The sequence below is a fragment of the Hakea prostrata genome, chromosome 3 (assembly GCF_041222555.1).
Source record: "Hakea prostrata isolate BN-2017 chromosome 3, UWA_Hpros_2, whole genome shotgun sequence".
In the NCBI taxonomy this organism is placed as follows: Eukaryota; Viridiplantae; Streptophyta; class Magnoliopsida; order Proteales; family Proteaceae; genus Hakea; species Hakea prostrata.
Window position 1 is genome coordinate 25,298,257 of NC_142602.1, and position 15,678 is coordinate 25,313,934.

At 37.2% G+C, this 15,678-nt stretch overlaps 1 protein-coding gene across 1 annotated transcript; it reads left to right on the top strand.

The window, feature by feature from the left end:
- The first annotated feature begins 423 nt into the window (after window positions 1-423).
- LOC149021861 (serine/threonine protein phosphatase 2A 57 kDa regulatory subunit B' beta isoform-like) lies at window positions 424-11,243 on the top strand. Its single transcript, XM_089150041.1, has 2 exons — window positions 424-2,351; window positions 10,497-11,243. The coding sequence occupies exons 1-2, from the start codon at window positions 1,155-1,157 to the stop codon at window positions 10,821-10,823; spliced, it is 1,524 nt and encodes a 507-aa protein (XP_089006167.1). The 5' UTR covers window positions 424-1,154; the 3' UTR covers window positions 10,824-11,243.
- Window positions 11,244-15,678: the final 4,435 nt, after the last annotated feature.

Sequence of the window (15,678 nt, forward strand, 5' to 3'; positions counted from 1 at the left end):
CAAAACATACACCATACTACTATAGAGTCAAATATCCTGACTTGGCATTTAATTACCTTAAAAAACAAAAGAGAATTTCATGACTTGGTATTAGTCCTTAGTCAGAGTTGGGCATTTCTGAGTCTTCTGACCCTAAATCCTCAATGTCCAATTCAATTGCTTCTTCCAGTCCAAATTCTCACTCATAAGAGTGTTGACCCTTTTATCCAATAAAAAAAAAAGTGTTGACCCAATCTCTATTGACAATTTCATATCTTTCCTTGTATATCACTACTATCATAAAAAAAATTTGAACACAATTCTGGATTTCAGTGTTTATGTTTTCTTTTTACCCCGGGTTAATTTGGTCATAACAAAAAAAATCCTCAAACCCTTATACAGTCCAAATATTACATCATCTTATCCTTCCTTCTTCAGGGGAGAGAAGAGGACCAAAGCTATAAGAAACCTCTTTTAGTTCTTTGGAGGTTCTAAACTGGTTGTGCCGCAACGGCTTCAGATTTCATTTCCTTTTTAAATTCTTAGCTGGTTACTTTCAAAATATTCTAAGAATCAACCAATCCTGAAAAAGTTTTTTTTTTTTTTTTAAAGAAGATTAAACATTAATTATGGTTTACAATAAATAGAAAAATTGAAGTTCTCCCGTCTCTGGGTCTTCGTATTTTCTCATTTCAGTTGCTTTTCTAGTTTTTAGGTTTTTGTAATGTAAATTTATTCTTGTTTATTTTCATCACCCGCCGATTTTTTGTTCCACTAATTTTAATTCTCTCCCAAACCCATGAATCGATCATTTGAAATCTATCTGGGTTCTGATTCTTCGTCTGATTTGGGTTCTATTCCGGCAACCTCTTATAGATGGTTCCGGCGTACCCATCTCTCTGGCGTCAGATTTCTCGACGATTTGAACTGAAAACGGTACCCTTTTCTGTCATCTGGTTCAGGGTTCTTCGATCCGCGTGTTTTCGATTCCTTGGGAAGAAGTGTGTTGTGATCTTAGAAGCTGAAACTGAAGGAGAAGAATAATACTAGGTTTCCTTTCTTTTTGTGTTCGGCAGTTTCCGGTTCATGTTCTAGTGATACTTTACTTAGATTGTACAATTGATTGCTGTGCTTGAAGATCTAGGGTTAGGGCGCATCATTGTCATTGGGGTGAGATGTTCAATAAAATCATAAAACGTGGGCATCGTAAGGTCTCCAAGTCCGATCTTCACGAGCCTGCTGTATTTGGGCAGGGTGTTTCAGCTTATCGCAATTCTGCATCGGTTTCCACATCGAACGTGACAGTGAATCATGCTTCTCGACCTGCCGTTGCTTCCTCCGGTCCCAATTCTCAACCAAATGCTGGAGCTGCTTCTGCGAATTTGATGTCCTCCACTGGGCTTTCGGATGCTACCGTTGAATTTCTTCCCTTGTTCAGAGATGTTGCTGCCCCTGATCGCCCGAGTTTGTTCCTCCGAAAGCTGCAGCTTTGTTGCATACTTTTTGATTTCTCCGACACGTTGAAAATGATTCGAGAGAAGGAGACTAAGCGCCAGACTTTACTCGAGCTTGTGGATTTCCTACAATCGGGTTCTAGCAAAATTGCCGAGAATCTCCAGGAAGAGCTGATACGCATGATTTCCGTCAATATCTTTCGTTGCTTGCCGCCATCGTCGCATGAGAATACTGGCTCCGAACCCACTGATCCGGAGGAAGAGGACCCTTATCTGGAGCCTTCGTGGCCTCATTTGCAGCTTGTGTATGAGCTGCTCTTGAGGTATGTTGTGTCGTCTGATACTGACACTAAGATCGCTAAACGTTACATCGATCATTCCTTCGTTTTGAGGCTTCTTGATTTGTTTGATTCCGAGGATCCCCGTGAGCGGGAGTATTTGAAGACGGTTCTCCATCGTATTTATGGCAAGTTCATGGTTCATCGTCCCTTCATAAGGAAGGCTATAAACAACATTTTTTACCGTTTCATCTTTGAGACGGAGAGACACAGCGGAATAGGAGAGCTGCTGGAGATTCTCGGGAGTATAATCAACGGCTTTGCTCTACCAATGAAGGAGGAGCATAAATTGTTCCTCGTTCGTGCTCTTATCCCACTCCACAAGCCTAAACCTGTTGCTTTGTATCATCAACAGCTCTCCTACTGCATTACCCAGTTTGTGGAGAAGGATTACAAGCTGGCAGATACTGTCATCAGGGGACTGCTGAAGTACTGGCCATTAACAAATTGTCAGAAGGAGGTTCTCTTTCTTGGAGAACTAGAAGAAGTGCTGGAGCTAACGCAGTCTGCGGAATTTCAACGTTGCTTGGTTCCCCTCTTTAGACAGATTGCTCGTTGCCTTAACAGTTCCCATTTCCAGGTTCGCGATAGTTTACTCCAATATTTTCAAATATCATTTTAGATCCTATACCTAACATTCCGCAGGTGGTCATGATTCATGTTAGATGCTCAAGTTCATCCCAAGGGATCTTAAAGACATGAACTTCATGTTTGTTTGTTACTTTCAGTGTTTTAGATGAACTTATTTTCCATTTCTGTCTGTTTATGGGTGTTCGCAATTGCTTGTTTTATTTTTAGCCTTCTAGGTCTAGTTCTTCTTTTATTTTCTGGGGACTTTTTACCTTGGTGAAGAAGCTTTGGCGCCCGTGTAGCCTACTAGTGATCCTTGAAATATTTAATATCTGTTCTGTTGTTCACCCATTCTAGTTTTTGTACCGGTTTAGCATTAATTATCTAGTGCCACTTTCTGTGACATCTCTAAGTAGTTTTGACAAACCGGGTGTATTTTGTTAGACTGAATGCAATCGTTGGTCTGTTGAGCTGCTTTCATTCACATCACCCCACTCCACCTCATGTATCTTTTTGTTGTATTTATCAGATAGGGTTTGAGTTGCAAAGTCATAGATGGATGGGTTTGGCTCTTTATATTATAGTTGCATGTCATGCATGTGTGTTGCTCTCTGTGTTTATATAATTGTTGCCTACCAGAAGTAGAAAAGACAAGGTTGTTTTGCCGGTTCAACCATGTTATTTCTGAACTTTATTCTCAGGAGTTGAAAAGATACAGCTTAATGTTGTAGCTGTTGTGCATGTGGCAAAAGCAATTAGCTTCTAATTCAATGGAATGAACCCATTTGTTCATGGGTGAATGATGTCTTGCCGGACATATCCAGATGAGACCCTAATTTAGGACTTTATCTTAGTTAGAACAATTTATACTGTTTTTACTTTCCATGAGTAGAAGATTGCAAAACTTGACCAGCTCTTCTTTTCTTGGTTTATGCCTAGACACTAGCCAGCCGCCTATGATATAACAGCTTGGCTCACTTTGCTAGGTATCTGCAGGCTGACCTCTCATGCCAAATTTGCTGGTGAACCTTTGACATATGCCACCTGTTTATTCTTGTATTGGACCTGAAAGCCAATGAAATGTGGTGGGATTCAGATTGTAATAGACAGACACTATTCATACGATGCTCTGTGTTTATATAATGCTTGCCTGCTAGAAGTAGAAAAGACAAGCTTCTTTCTGGCTGACTGTTTTGCCTGTTCAACCATATTATATCGGAACTTTATTCATCAGGAGTTGAACAGATACGGCTTAATGTTGTAGCTGTTGTACATGTGGTAAAGCAATTAGCTTCTGATTCAATGGAATGAACCAATTTGTTTATTTGTGAATTATATCTTGTCGAACATATCCATATAAGACCCTAATTTAGGATTTTATCTTAGTTAGAACAATTTATATTGTTTTTACTCTCCATGGGTGGAAGATTGTAAAACTTGACCAGCACTCTTTTTTCTTGTTTTATGCCTAGAAACTAGCTAGCTGGTATGATGTAACAGCTTGGCTCACATTGCCAGGTATAGGCTTACATCACATGCCGAATTTCCTGGTGGAGCTTTGACATATGACACCTTTTTGTTCTTCTATTGGACGTGAAAGCCAATGAAATGTGGTGGGATTCAGATTGTAATAGACAGTTACTAGTCAGTCTGCTTAGGAAGCCAAGACCTTGTTTACTTCCTCCACAAAGTTTTCATGAAGCAGCTTTTAGTTATAGTGGGTTGATGTATAATCAGCAGTCTTGCAGTTCCTTGCTGGTTCAAGGTTCTATTTGTCTTTTACATCTGTGGTTGGGTTTTAAATTAGTAAATTCTACACTCTAGCCTCATTGAATAATAGAAAATTCCTTGAATCCAATGATATCTTTTGTGAACTTTGATTGTATATATTGCGAAGGGTCAGAGCTGGACTTTGTAAAAAAGAATTGAAAAAAATGGAAAAAAATTACCTTCCATCCATCAGCCTATTGACTTCTCGTAGCAAATGCCTATCACACCCATCTCGTCTCTATCAGTGTATCTAATCTTGGGCAATCATTAGTTTGGTAGAGTTGCACATGATTATTTCCAAGTCTTTGGCATAGTTGTTAATGCATTGCTTAGGCTTCCAAACTCTTGGGTCCAAGTTGATAGCATGCCTTGTTGATGAGACCTCATAATTTTTTTGTTGATTTTTGTCTATTGCTTTCATTTTTTGGATGCATGTGCTTATATTATATTCTAGAGCAAATTACACGGCACCTACTATGTTTGGGGTGTGACCACCCACTATTGTCTCAGAAATTACATGGCACCCACATGCATAATTACAAGTTACCCACAATTAAATTCTGCTATTAAATGGGTTATAGAATTATCTAAATGCCCTTTGATGCCATACCCAACCCCAAGATTTCCTATGCCGGAAACTACTCTCCACTACCCGAAACCGCCCACCATGCCGACGACCGGACCCCCTCCCTGCAGGCTACCACAGCGCAACCCCATCTCTCTCTCTAACACGAACTTCACATAACGGAGTCGCTACCTTGTTAAAATTCATTCTCTGATATTCAGAAACACGATATCGAGTAAATGGGTTGTAATAGAAACACTTCGTTTCTCTCCCTCTTCTCTTCCTTCTTTCTTCATCGATAAAATCTGCTAGTCAAACCTCTAATTGCAGATTCAAGGGTTTCCAATTAGGCTCTTCATCAATTCCACAAATCCTTTTCCTGTTCTACAAGGGGATTTGAAAGGAAGAGTTTCTCTGATTTCTGTTGTCTGAATCAGTTAGAGGTAACCTATTTATGACCTCCATTATTTGAGCACCTGCAGAAGAAGCTTCAGAGAAGTACCTCAGGTTTGACAGCCCATACCCCAAAGCCCTGTACAAGAAAACAGAGCAATAGAAAATTTTCAAATTCATCACTATTTTGAAGTACCCAACTGAAATATCAAAATTCAGTGATAAAAAAAGAGAAATTACAGGCCACCAACAGTGGTGCAAGCTCCAATAGCGAAGGCAGTTCCATCTTTTCCACCATTATACATGACTAATATCAGAAATTGTCCATTTTGATCTCAAAACTGGAACGTTCAGCTGCGACTATTGAGAAGTTCCTTACTTGCTTTAGCTTTTCTCCTCTCTCTCTCCCTCTCCCCCCCCCCCCCCCACCGTGTCTCTCTCTCACTGTGTAAGGGCATCTATTTCTACAAACTGTAAACCTAGTCATGAAATTGCAGAAGAAGCAGTTGAATTTCAGTTTCTTCCTCGCACCTCTAGCAAGGTCCAAACGAAGGAAGATGGATTCACAGAGAACTGGAAAATTACAGTATCAATTTAGATCTGGAAAATTCACTTCTGAATCGGCATTTTATTCTCCAACATTTTGTCTGTGGGGATCTGGAAAATCTTGTCCTTCAAATCTGATTTTTATTTCTGCAGAATCAGATCTATGCTTGTGAGAGAGAGAAAAAGATGGTCGTAGGCGTGGGCGTGGTGGGTGGTTTCCTGTGGTGGGGAGTAGTTTCTGGCATAGGAAGAGGATGGTGAAGGGAGAATCCCTCCCTTCACTCATCTAGGGGTTGGGTGTGGCATTGAAGGGCATTTAGATAATTTTATAAACCATTTAACTGCAAATTTAACTGTGGGTAATTTGTAATTATGTGGGTGGGTGCAATGTAATTTTGAGACAATCGTGGGTAGTCGCTAGTTTCACCCCAAATATAGTGGGTGCTGTGTAACTTGCTTTATAATCTATGCTTTGTTTATTATAAGTTGGTTTTCTCATAATAGGCCATTTCTAACATAATAAAATCAAATTGCATTGATGTAGCTTCTTTTTGCATATAAACATAACTTTACAAAGTTTATCTTGACATTACATATAGTCATGTTCTGCTAACCTAGAGTCCCCAGGTGACACCTAGGCTAGTGCTTTATTGCTGAGCCACCTCTCTAACTCCTTTGGTTGCCTTGGCAACTATGATCACAATTTGTTTTTGTAGTTTTCATGAACTAGTAAAGGTGTTATAAAATTTGAAGGGACTAGTTGATTGATTTCCATAGTGTATGGAGAGCATGGACCAGAATGAGGTCGCCTAGTAAGTTTGGACATGTAATGAATGATGTATTTTCCCCCCCCTCCTAATCTTTTTATTTTGGGTAGATATGATGAATGGTGCATGATTTTTCACATTTCATTCTCTTCAAGGCAAGTGTCATGCCAGATAACATATTGCTCTTTCTCTGTTCTTATATTGATCTCCTTATGGATTTTCAGCCAATACAAAATTTTCCTTGGATGTTAAAATCTGACTCATGGAGCCTTCTTAGTATTTCAAGTCTAAACATAGCTTCTTAAAAATTGAAATATGATTGGGATAGTTTCATTTGATATTTTTGGCTGCTATATTATCTGGAAAACCTAGTACTGTTATATTCCAACCTGATTTTGTATCTGTATTCTAGTTTGGTCCATTGTTTGCTTATCATATAGATTACAATATTTAGCTTTATTTTGTTACTTGATTTTATCTATTTTGGTGGCCATGATCTCCCATGTAGGGTTAGTCGCACAAAAGCTGTGCCTCACACCTTCATCTGCTCATGCTTGTTGTAGGTTTGATTCCATTATCATTTTTGCGGATGGCAAATTCAAACCCTCTTATCTGCCGGGTTTTTAAATCTTTACATTTGACAGTATAGTTTTTTTTTTTGGGAGGGGTGCAGTTTGGTGTTGTGTTATAGCCAAGGACTACAAGATTTGACATATGTCCAATCCATAATCCATTTTATTTTGGGTTTAGCTGCATACAAAGGAGAGGCAATCATAAGCAACAAGAGATCAAATTAAGGCTGCTTAAGATAACTGCAAGATATTGTTGCAAGAAAAAGAACTCCATCTTTCGTGATACATGCGTGAAAGAATCAACAGTGATGAACAAACCAAGTAGCCATAGAGGCTACAGAGATTGCTAAAGCACTCTCATTTGGGTGGGCGGGGATTAGATGGGGTGAAACAGAGGTTTAAAGTATCAGTATCATTTGTTGTATGATTTGGAGACATATTGTATTGTTTCATAGATACATATCTACCACTAAGGATATGGATGGAATTGGCCAAAGTGCACTTGGAAATGCACTAAAACAGTATAAATAAATAAATAAATATATAATAAGAGTCATAAGTAAATCACGAAAATGGAGGCATCTATAAAAAGTCAAACATGCTAAGATTGAGAATAATGCGTAACCAAACAAAGGCATCAAATAAAACTGTTATTAAAAGATGAGGTTTCTTGCGTGTGGTAGCAATGATTTGTTCTCAGTGTTGATTGGAAGTCTTAACTCCCAAAGTATGAAAAACTGAGATCAAATGCAAGATTTGAGACACTCAGTTGAGAGTCTTTCATTTTTCAGCAAGAACAGCAGCTGTATGGAGGCTGTGTGTGAAAATGGCTTTTGAATGGAAGGTATCTACTATGTTGGTGGTATCAATACATATTGATACGTATTAATGCACCTGTGAAGTCATTTATTGGTTGCATTGATAGTATCGTATCACTCTGTATCAGACTATAAAATTTAATTCTGTGTATTTAAAAAATAAGAAAGAAAATAAAAAAATAGGCGTATCAATTTGAGACTGATACCATTACGTATAGGCCAATTATCTAGGTGGTCAAATAGTGTTGTTCAAGTTGTGAACATTTCCCTAACCGTATGCTTGACTTTAGTAAATACAGAAATTAGTTTTTTGACCTTTGGGTTCTAAGACATTCTTAGTCCCCTACTTAGACTCCTGTGGACCTGTGAAAGCAGTAATCTATTTTCTATTTAATTTCTTATCTAACCTCGGACATTGTATTTATTACTTATTAGAATACTTGGAGTCGCACCCTCAGTGATGTCTGTTTGCCAAATCCTTTGTCAAATTTAGTGCAAACTATTTCGTGAAATTATAAGTCTTTTTGCTGCTGTTATTATTACTATTATTATTATACTTGTCATGGTGCCTCTAATTGATATCCAACAAGATAATATGCACTGTTGAATCTTGCTTTGCTTCTGTTATAATCATAGTTTTATTTCGTGGAAAATATAACAAGAGTGATTTAATTCCAAACTTTTTTGATTGAGGTGAACGAATTTCAGTATGTTGACTGATGATTTTAATGACAGTATTCTAAGTGTGTAGCTACTTTACGCTGTCAATTTTTGCTTCTGAGTTTGTGGCTCCTTTGTCACTAAATCATTATTTCTTGATTACTTCATGACATAATTAGATATGATATATATAAGGGCAAACCTGATACTGAAGGAGTTCCACACAAGCAGAGTCCGGGGGCATTTTTCCTATGCAGCCTTACACCAACAAATTTTGCTGGGAGGCTGTTTCCGTACCTTGACCTCAGGCTACAACTGTGGTCCACTGACCATTGCTCTAAGGCCTGCCCCTAATTAGTTATGATATAAATATTAGCATCAAATGCTAGTTAATTTTATGTTGATTACCACTTCTCTTGAGTAATTCCTGCATAGGCTTCTTGGATTTTGAGTATTGTTCAAATCTGCAGTTACTGAAACAAGTCTGTCAACCACTGTAGATTTTTTAGGAACATCTAGGGCAATTTCATTCCTCAATTTATGGTCTAATATTAATTTTCAGATTATGCTTGACGCAAATCATTAGTTGGCCTGGATATCATCATTCAAGCCATGCTCTTACTATACAAGGTGCTGTGAGAATATTTTTATATGAGATCAAGCGGTATAATAATTCACCATGTCCATATGCATCTGTATATGAGCCATTGTGGTATCTTCCAGCATGTTGGATGCTTGGCAGATCTGTATAAGGTGGGATTTCTTTAGGGGAACAATGTGCCTTTGCCATATCTTTCTGAAAGCAGAATACTTCAAACTTTGCTCTATCTCAATACCTATCATTTTCAGCCTCTTATCTTGTTTGCGTTTTATATTTTTGAATCATCATCTTAATCTTTCCTTCATATGGATAGCTTAACTGTGGCACTGTAGACTAGTTATGTTTGGTTAATAGAGAACTTAAGACCACAAACAATAACAAGGATAATCCATCATTTAGATGGAACTCAGTGGAGTTCAATTTGGTTCCCCCCATTTACCATTGTTTCCTTTTCCTGAAGAGAATTGTCTTTCCAGCTTGCTTTTCAGTATATATAGTATAGGTTGCTTGCTGAATCATTGATTAATGTATACTAGAAATGTTCCCTTGATATATGCTATATTTCAGCATGTGGATAAACGAATGAGTCATGTCCACACTAATGAATCATGCATGTATGAATATTTTGAAGAGCATATGTTGAGTCAATTGATTTGGCTGTTATTAATGTAGAATATGGCCGAGAGTCCATCTTCATCATACATTTGAGCACTATTTCTTGCTCCATGAGCTATGGTGGTTCACCCATCCTTTTCCTTTTGGAATGGGGAGAATAGAGAGACTTTGTGTGTCTTGGATCTTTTTCTTGGTCAAGGATGTAGGTTGATGCCCTGCTTCTTTTTAACTTGAAGATAAAGAATTGGACTTATCTACAAATGGGTCACTCCCCTTTCCTTCCTGTTCCCCTAGTTAGCGTTTACTAACAAGGGTGATATTCCAAGCTGTTGGTTCAGGTTCAAAACTTTGAAACAGCCTCTCCTGCCCGAAGTAGGGGACGAGGCTCCCTATTGTCTGCCCCTTTCAGTAGATTTTTCAAGATTGAGCAGCTTTGAGAAATCTCACCTATGGAACTCTTGGGCATTTGGAGATGCTCTTACAGTTCCTGACAGGACATTGATAACCTAATTTGTTTCTGGGGTAGTGACTACTATTTTTCTAGCAGGGCTTTATCAAGACATTGCCGCAGTCATGTTGATCCCGACCTGATGAAGCCATAACCCAGTGGGAAGGGTTCTGGAAGAGATTTGCATGCGGAAGCTTATCATAGTTCCTTAGTTATCTTGTAATTTGTTATTGTTATGCATGATTTGCTCAATAGGAGTATCTGTTGTTGGAACTAAAGTCATCTGCTGTCTGATGTTTGTAAATTGCTTCATTTGATTAGAAATGATCAGTTTTTGTTTTTGGGGATTGTAGTATCAGTCATTATATAAAGTATTTGCTAAACCAAAGCTACATGACAGGTATCAGAGCGAGCCCTTTTCTTGTGGAACAATGACCACATAGTGAGTTTGATTGCACAAAATCGTAGTGTGGTACTCCCATTAATTTTTGAAGCCCTGGAGAACAACATAAAGAGCCATTGGAACCAGGCAGTTCATGGACTGACATCCAATGTGCGGAAAATGTTCTTGGAGATGGATAACGATCTGTTTGAAGAATGCCAGAGACAGTACCAAGAGAAATTGGCCAATGCCAAAGAAATGGATGAACAGAGAGAGTTGACATGGAAGAGACTAGAAGCTGTGGCTGCTAAGGCTGGAAGTGAGGACATGGTTCTGGTGAGCTGATTGAGTTGGGTTGCCCATCAGTCAGATCGAATGAGTTAACTGTCTTCTTCTTGTTCTAGGGTTTTTAAATTTTTTTTTTTTTAATATATATTTTTTGGGTTGGGGTAGGATGCATTAAATATATCAAGAAAGGCATTGGCTAGTGTAATCTAAAATTGTATCAAAATATGTGGATAATATGCTGCAGATTGTGAATGTTTTTTGAGGTTTCCAGTAAATTGTATTGGTTCATGGTTCCTCAATATCTGAATGCCCTATGATAAGGGAAGAAACTATTTTGTTTTCTTTCAATAGTGGGAAGATTTGTTTGAAGTGGTTGGCCAGATCATCAATACTGCAGCATGTTGCCTGACTGTCAGCGGTATAGTTGCTTAAAGGCTTAAAACCCAGTGGAGATTCTCCAGTGCCCAAAATTTCACCTCTATCTACCCAGATTCTCTTACAGATTTTTTTTTTCTTTTATCTTCGGGAGATCTTTTAACAAAAAACAGAAAGGGTAAAGGATGGTGGACATGCGGAATCCCTTTTTTTTCTTTTCTTTTTGTGATGAAAAGAAAAAGCATTGACTAAAAAAGAGGTATCAATTGGAAGAAATTTCCTAAAATGCTCGATCATTAGAGACTGTATGATGACGTATTATATAAGTTCATAGGAATGCTCCCAAATTTAATGTCAGTTGAATTTTTATATATGAAAAGCAAAATTCGGACTCATTTGATGGGCCAAATTACTCCGGAATGCTTAGGAATAAGAGTAGGTAGGTCATTATAATTAAACCAAACTTCATCTAAACGAAATCCTAAATTAGAGCAAAAGTTCCAGCTAATCAATGCTTCTTGTTCCTATGGCTCCGGATAAGCATTTTTCTTCTGTTTCAAAAGCAGTTTTCCACTTCTATCCTTGCTCGCATTCATACCATGCAATAATCAAAGTTCAGTTGATGATTTTATCCCAACTAATGGACGGAAATTGGAAAGAATTTTCATGGTTAAGAGCATTTGATTCAAATGATGTATTCCCTGATATAGGAGGTGAGACTTTGAGTTCTTTTAACCAAACAGAATAGTTTCTAGAGTCTTACTTGGAGTTATCTTCTTACCTACTCTTAGAACTTTGTTTCTAGATGTTTAGATATAATAAAAAGAGAATAAAAGAACAGAAAGCCACCAGAAAAATCATTTCTTTTTTTCATTGAAAAATGATACAGATTTATAAAATAAATTTGAAAATTGAGTCAGTTCGAAAATGTTCAATCTTGAGACCTAAGGGAGCTGCAAATAAAATGTGTTTTGCATACCAACTTGAAAGAAAAACATGCCAATCAATTTCATAGGGCAATCACCCAAGACACACTTATTGGACGAATTATTCCATTTGGCAATAGTTTTGTTGACAGTTAAACTATTATGCAAAACCCTCCAAAGGAAAATTTTGTATCTTAGGTGCAATTTAAGGGTTTTGAAGAGTTTCTAAAATCTAGTTTCATTCAAATCCTGAAATATTGACTCACTCGAAAGGTGGGCAGCTAAAAGTTTGGTGGAGAACTTCCCCAATTAACAAAATGACAGAACCAAGCATCTTCCAAAGGTTTGGGGGAGATTTGAAGGATTTTTGAGATAAATGGGAAGGGGAGAAGGGTGAGAATTCTATTCAGGTTCCAAGAGTATTTTTGGATCAAATCACCATCTAAAGAAGAGGGGGAGGTATAACATGATGAGGGATACAAGGAATCCAAGGATCGTGCAAAAAAAAGTAGGATCACCTTTCCCAATGATTTTGAGAGAGCACGATTTGAGAAAAGGCAGGGTTCTAACAATACCATTCCAAATGTGGGAATATATGTTGTTCTATATTTTAGGATTGAAAGGTGAGAGTCAGAAAAATATTTACTTTTCAAAATTTGACTCCAAACTAAGCAATTGCTAGATAACATTCTCTAGGAAAGTTTATGGATAAGAGCTTGATTATGGATGTGAGCTCTTCGAACACCTAAACCACCCAATTAGTAAGGCTTGAAGAAGATATCTTTTTTAATTAAAGAAGTATTTTTGATAGAATTAGTGCCACCATTCCAAGAGTTAAGAGCAATAGAGTCCAATTTAGAATAGATAGACATGGGAATATCAAAACAGACCATTTGAAAAGAGGGGATGGATGAAAGAATAGATTTAATGAGAACGAATCTACCTACGAAGGACAGACAACTAGCTTTCCATGCTAAAAGGCGGGATGAGATTTTTTCAATAAAAAATTTGAAATCTCTAGTTCTAGCTCTAGAATTGAAAATGTATGTTCCGAGGTCTTTACAAGACATGCTCATTTTCGGAATCCCAAGAAAAGAGCACAAATTTTTCTTAACAATTTGACTAACGTTTTTGCTGAAAAACATCCCACTCTTTTCAAAATTGATACATTGTCCAGACAAACCAGCAAATAAATCAAGAGCAACTTTAACAGTGAGAAGATCATTAGCAAAAAAGAAATGTCCGGGGCTCTCTTGGCAACTCTATTGCCCTTGAAGCTATTTAATTCCCGATATGCATTCAACATTCTAGAAAGGACCTCCATAATGCAAAGAAAAAAGTATGGGTTTAGGGGGCATCCTTGCCTAATGCCTCTAGAAGGAGAGAAAAAGTCATATGTGATACCATTCAGCTTTATAGAAAAAGAGGAAGAAGAGATAAGAGAGAAGATAAAAAGAAATCCAATCTTCTGCAAAATCCATAAATCTAAAGACACTAGTCAAGAGACCCCATTCAACTCTATTAAAAGCTTTAGAGAGATCTAATTTAATAGCTACCCATCCACCTTTACCATTTTATTTCTTCCTAAGATGGAAAATTTCATGGGCGTTAACAATATAGTCGTTGATTTGCCTTCCCGGGACATGCAGAATTCTTGTTTAGAAGAACACAACCCTTTCATCTTGACCATGAAGCGACCCACATTTCCCTAGATCTAAATGTTTCTCTTACTAAAAAATAGGAAAACCACGACATCTATGGCTATATAATGAGGGGAAAGAACTTGTATCATATAAGAATGCTGGAAACAAAAGAAAAATATATATGTAATTTAAGTGTCAATTAAGAAACCTTAAAGGGCTGGTTCAATTGGTTAGTGACCGTGCTTCGAGGTCAAGGGTTTGAATCTCCTTGAGTCCAAGAGCTAAGAATGTAATTGAGGTATGCATAAATTGATAATTCCCAAGTATATTTTGAGCTTGCATCAGTAAATGTTGTATAAAGAGGCTGCTGAGAGTGTGTAATGATATTAATGGGTCTTTATCTTTCCTATTTCATTGGTTTTTCTTGACAGAGACAAAGAGTTTAAAGTAATTTCCAGTTATCAGCAATGTGAATTTGCAGTGTCTCGATTCCTCCCTGGCTGCTGGATAAACCAAAGGATAAGACTTTTGGACAAAGGTACCTTGTTGAAAATTCTAGTTAAAAATTCTAGTTTTCAACTCCAGTCAAATCTTGTCTGTATTAGTCTTGTTTTTTCTTCTTCTCCCTATTCAATCCATATCAACACTAATAAAATCTCCCACCCCACCCCCACAAAAAAAGAAAAGAAGAAGAAATTATTTAGATTAGGTTTTGGTCAAATGCATGATAGGTTTTTGCATTTCTAACTTAATTGCACCCAAGTAATGAAAATTTTCTTAAAATAAATGGGTTGTCAACAATTTGCGTTCTAAGTGAAAAACATATATGTTTGGGAAACAAATCCTTCAAAGAGTTACAAACATTAGTTTAAGATCATTTGTCTTCCATCTGAAGGATTTTATAGGCTTGAAAATGAAGGCAAAGCTAATTCAAAAGCAACCCAGGTCACACACATCCATATACTGTTTCAATACTTTATATTTTTACTATTTCTTTCTTTTTCTGCTGAAAATATGAAGAAAAATATAGGTTGGTGGAAATGAAGATCAAAGAGCACTAATATTTTTGGGTTGCAAGAACTAAAATCATCTATTATGATGAAATAGCATTTCTCTTGTTCAGAGACACAGAATTAGTCAAAAAATTTAGCATTTCTTCTTCCTTCCAAAGACTTTTTGTCCAATGGAGTCCATAGGCCCTTATCATCATCTTTACAAGGGAAAGTTAGGTTTCCTACCAGCACCTTTCTCTGACTTACATAAACAACTACACTAACATTTGACTCCTATGTAACTCGTTGTCGATCTTTTTGTCTGTATCATTAATGGAAAAAATTCATATCTCCAAAGTTTGAAAAACAATGCGAAAGAGACAATATTATGGTCATTGCTTAGTTTTGAAAGAGAGTATGCACGTTTTGGATTTCTCGATTCCTTCTCATCCTTTTTGTGAGTGGACGACTGTGATCAATGGAAGTCGTCAAGAAGGTGCAAGCACATGCAAAAGTGACGACAACTAAGAAAAACAGGGGCCGGATTTGAAAATTTTGTTGCTGTAGTCTCAAATAATCCGACATGAAATGATCATCAAGAAGAGGTGGAGGTTTCTAAGATGAAGGCAAACCCACAAACTAAGATGACAAAGACTAGTTTGTGCTATGGGATGAATTTGAGGATACACTTATCATTTTGTTATTTTCAAGAAGTAAAGAACACATGTTTTGCTACCTTGATGACTTCATGTGTGCTATTGGAACCATGAAGAATGGATGTAATTTGGCTACTACTTGGGTTTAACAAATGTTCTACTACCCTGCTCTCAGCCAATGAGAAGATAACTAAAAATGATACAGAAACACAAAAATGAATAGATGAAGCCAAGAGGGATTTGAATTATTCCATCTGATCCCCACAAGAATAGGAGTAAAATTCCTGCAAGCTAGATAGCAGCTAAGATTTTTCTATGAA